Source organism: Pempheris klunzingeri, chromosome 7 (genome assembly GCF_042242105.1).
Source record: "Pempheris klunzingeri isolate RE-2024b chromosome 7, fPemKlu1.hap1, whole genome shotgun sequence".
Lineage (NCBI taxonomy): Eukaryota > Metazoa > Chordata > Actinopteri > Acropomatiformes > Pempheridae > Pempheris > Pempheris klunzingeri.
Window position 1 is genome coordinate 755,697 of NC_092018.1, and position 2,627 is coordinate 758,323.

A 2,627-nucleotide genomic window follows, 5' to 3' on the forward strand; every position below is an offset into this window, starting at 1 on the left:
GTTCTTTCAACCAGTTTGATGAAGATGTGTGTTTCCCTACAGTCCTTTAAAAGAGTAACTAGTCCACTAAAAGAGCTTTGTTTAGTGTGTGACAGCATCATGGAAAGGATCCCTACAGAGAGAGACCTGGAAGATCCTTTTGGTTTAACCACAAACAGCACACACACCAGACTACATTCACTAAAACAGGGATTTTAGAGCTGCTAACACCTGTGTTTCTCAGACAGGTGTCACAAGAAGCATTATGTTTCTTCATTAAAATAAAAAGTTCCACAGAATATGTTTAGTATGTTGACTGTAAATATGTGAAAGTTTCAAACAGCACTTCTGTATTACTGCAGGGTTCATGGCCAACGTCTCCCTCCTGTCTCAGGACGAGTCCTCACACGTTATTCATGATCATATCGAGTGATTTCGTGTCAAAGCGCAACACGGCGTCATGACGCCAATGTGTTCTGGTAGTTGGTGCCAACAAGCTTTGATGTTTCCAATTGTGGTTAGGGTTTCTCTGAGGTGTAAACGAGAAAGCTCCACTCCTCCTCGTGGAATGTAGAAAAGCTCCATGAGGAGTTTCAGCTCCGAGGAACTCTCACAGTCGTCGTCGAGAGGTGAGATGGCGCAGAAAGGAGTCCAGCTGTACCAAGAGACCTTCTCCTGTCCGATCTGTCTGGACCCCCTGAAGGATCCGGTGACCACCTCCTGTGGTCACAGCTACTGCATGAGCTGTATTAGAGTCCACTGGGATGAAGAGGATGAGGAGAAGAGGATCCACAGCTGCCCTCAGTGCAGGCAGACGTTCACACCGAGGCCTGTCCTGCTGAAAAACACCACGTTAGCAGCTGTAGTGGAGCAGCTGAAGAAGATGGGACTCCAGGCTGCTCCTGCTGATCACTGCTACGCTGGAGCTGAAGATGTGGCCTGTGATTTCTGCACTGGGAGGAAACTGAAAGCCCTCAAGTCCTGTCTGGTCTGTCTGGTGTCTTACTGTGAGCAACACCTGCAGCCTCACTATGAAGTGGCTGCATTAAAGAAACACAAGCTGGTGGAGCCGTCCAGGAAGCTCCAGGAGAACATCTGCTCTCACCACGATGAGGTGATGAAGATGTTCTGCCGCACCGATCAGCAGAGTATCTGTTATCTCTGCCCTGAGGACCAACATAAAGGCCACGACACAGTGTCAGCTGCAGCAGAGAGGACTGAGAGGCAGACAGAGCTGGAGAGGAGTCGCCTGAACATCCAGCAGAGGATCCAGGACAGAGAGAAAGACCTGAAGGAGCTCCAGCAGGAGGTGGAGGACATCTGCAGCTCTGCTGATGAAGCAGTGGAGGACAGCGAGAAGACGTTCACCGAGCTGATCCGTCTGATGAAGAGAAGGAGCTCTGAGCTGAAGCAGCAGGTCAGATCCCAGCAGGAAGCCGAAGTGAGTCGAGTCAAAGAGCTTCAGGAGGAGCTGGAGCAGGAGATCAGGGAGCTGAAGAGGAGGGACGCTGAGCTGGAGGAGCTCTCACACACAGAGGATCACAGCCAGTTTGTCCACAGCTACAGATCACTGCCAGCTCTCAGAGAGGACACACACTCATCCAGCATCAACATCCGTCCTCTGAGACACTTTGAGGACGTGACGGCTGCTGTGTCAGAGCTCAGAGAGAAACTACAGGACGCTCTGAGGGACCACTGGACAAACATCTCACTGACTGTGACTCAGGTGGACGTTTTACTGCCTCAACCAGAGCCCACGACCAGAGCTGGATTCTTAAGATATGCTCAACAGATCACACTGGATCCAAACACAGCTCATAGATATCTGTTAGTGTCTGAGGAGAACAGCGAAGTGACAGTAGTGAGAGAAGAACAGCCTTATTCTGATCACCCAGACAGATTCACTAGCTGGCCTCAGGTCCTGAGCAGAGACAGTCTGACTGGACGTTGTTACTGGGAGGTGGAGTGGAGAGGGGGGGGGTGGTGGTTCGGGGGGTTTCATGTAGCCGTCACATACAAGAGCATCAGGAGAGACGGGAAAGACTCTGCACTGGGATTCAGTGACAAATCCTGGGCGTTATATTGTGGCACAAACAGTTATCAGTTTTATCACAACAGTGTCCAAACTCCCGTCTCAGGTCCTCGGTCCTCCAGAGTGGGGGTGTACCTGGACCACAGAGCAGGTGTTCTGTCCTTCTACAGCGTCTCTGAGACCATGACTCTCCTCCACAGAGTCCAGACCTCCTTCACTCAGCCGCTACACGCTGGAGTCCAGATTTACAACAATCCTGGATCCTCTGCTGAGTTCTGTAAACTGACTTAGTCAGAAGTCATGAAGGCACCGAGGCTTCAACTGCTTTTGTCTCCATCAGCTTCTTTCTGTGGCCTGTCAATCAAACAGGATGGGTGGGACCTTGGCGTCCTGTGGTGTGGCTCTGTAAATGTGTGAGTGTCTGCAGGCTCCTTCTTCTGATTCTCTGCATGGAAACATGAGCTCTGTGAGCTCTGAGCATCTGATGGATGTGTGAGCTGTTTCTCTGAGGAGAGAAAGCAGCAGAGCTTCCTTCATCACACACTGATCATCGTCTTCTCCACAGCTGAGATTCTCTTTTCTCTGTGTGTTTTTAATTCATCTTTATTCATGAAAA

General features: G+C 50.3%; 1 protein-coding gene across 1 annotated transcript; it reads left to right on the plus strand.

Annotated features, from left to right (window-relative positions):
- The first annotated feature begins 609 nt into the window (after positions 1-609).
- LOC139204435 (tripartite motif-containing protein 16-like) lies at positions 610-2,302 on the plus strand. The gene has a single exon (XM_070834459.1). The coding sequence runs from the start codon at positions 614-616 to the stop codon at positions 2,300-2,302; it is 1,689 nt and encodes a 562-aa protein (XP_070690560.1). The 5' UTR covers positions 610-613.
- The last annotated feature ends 325 nt before the right edge of the window (positions 2,303-2,627 follow it).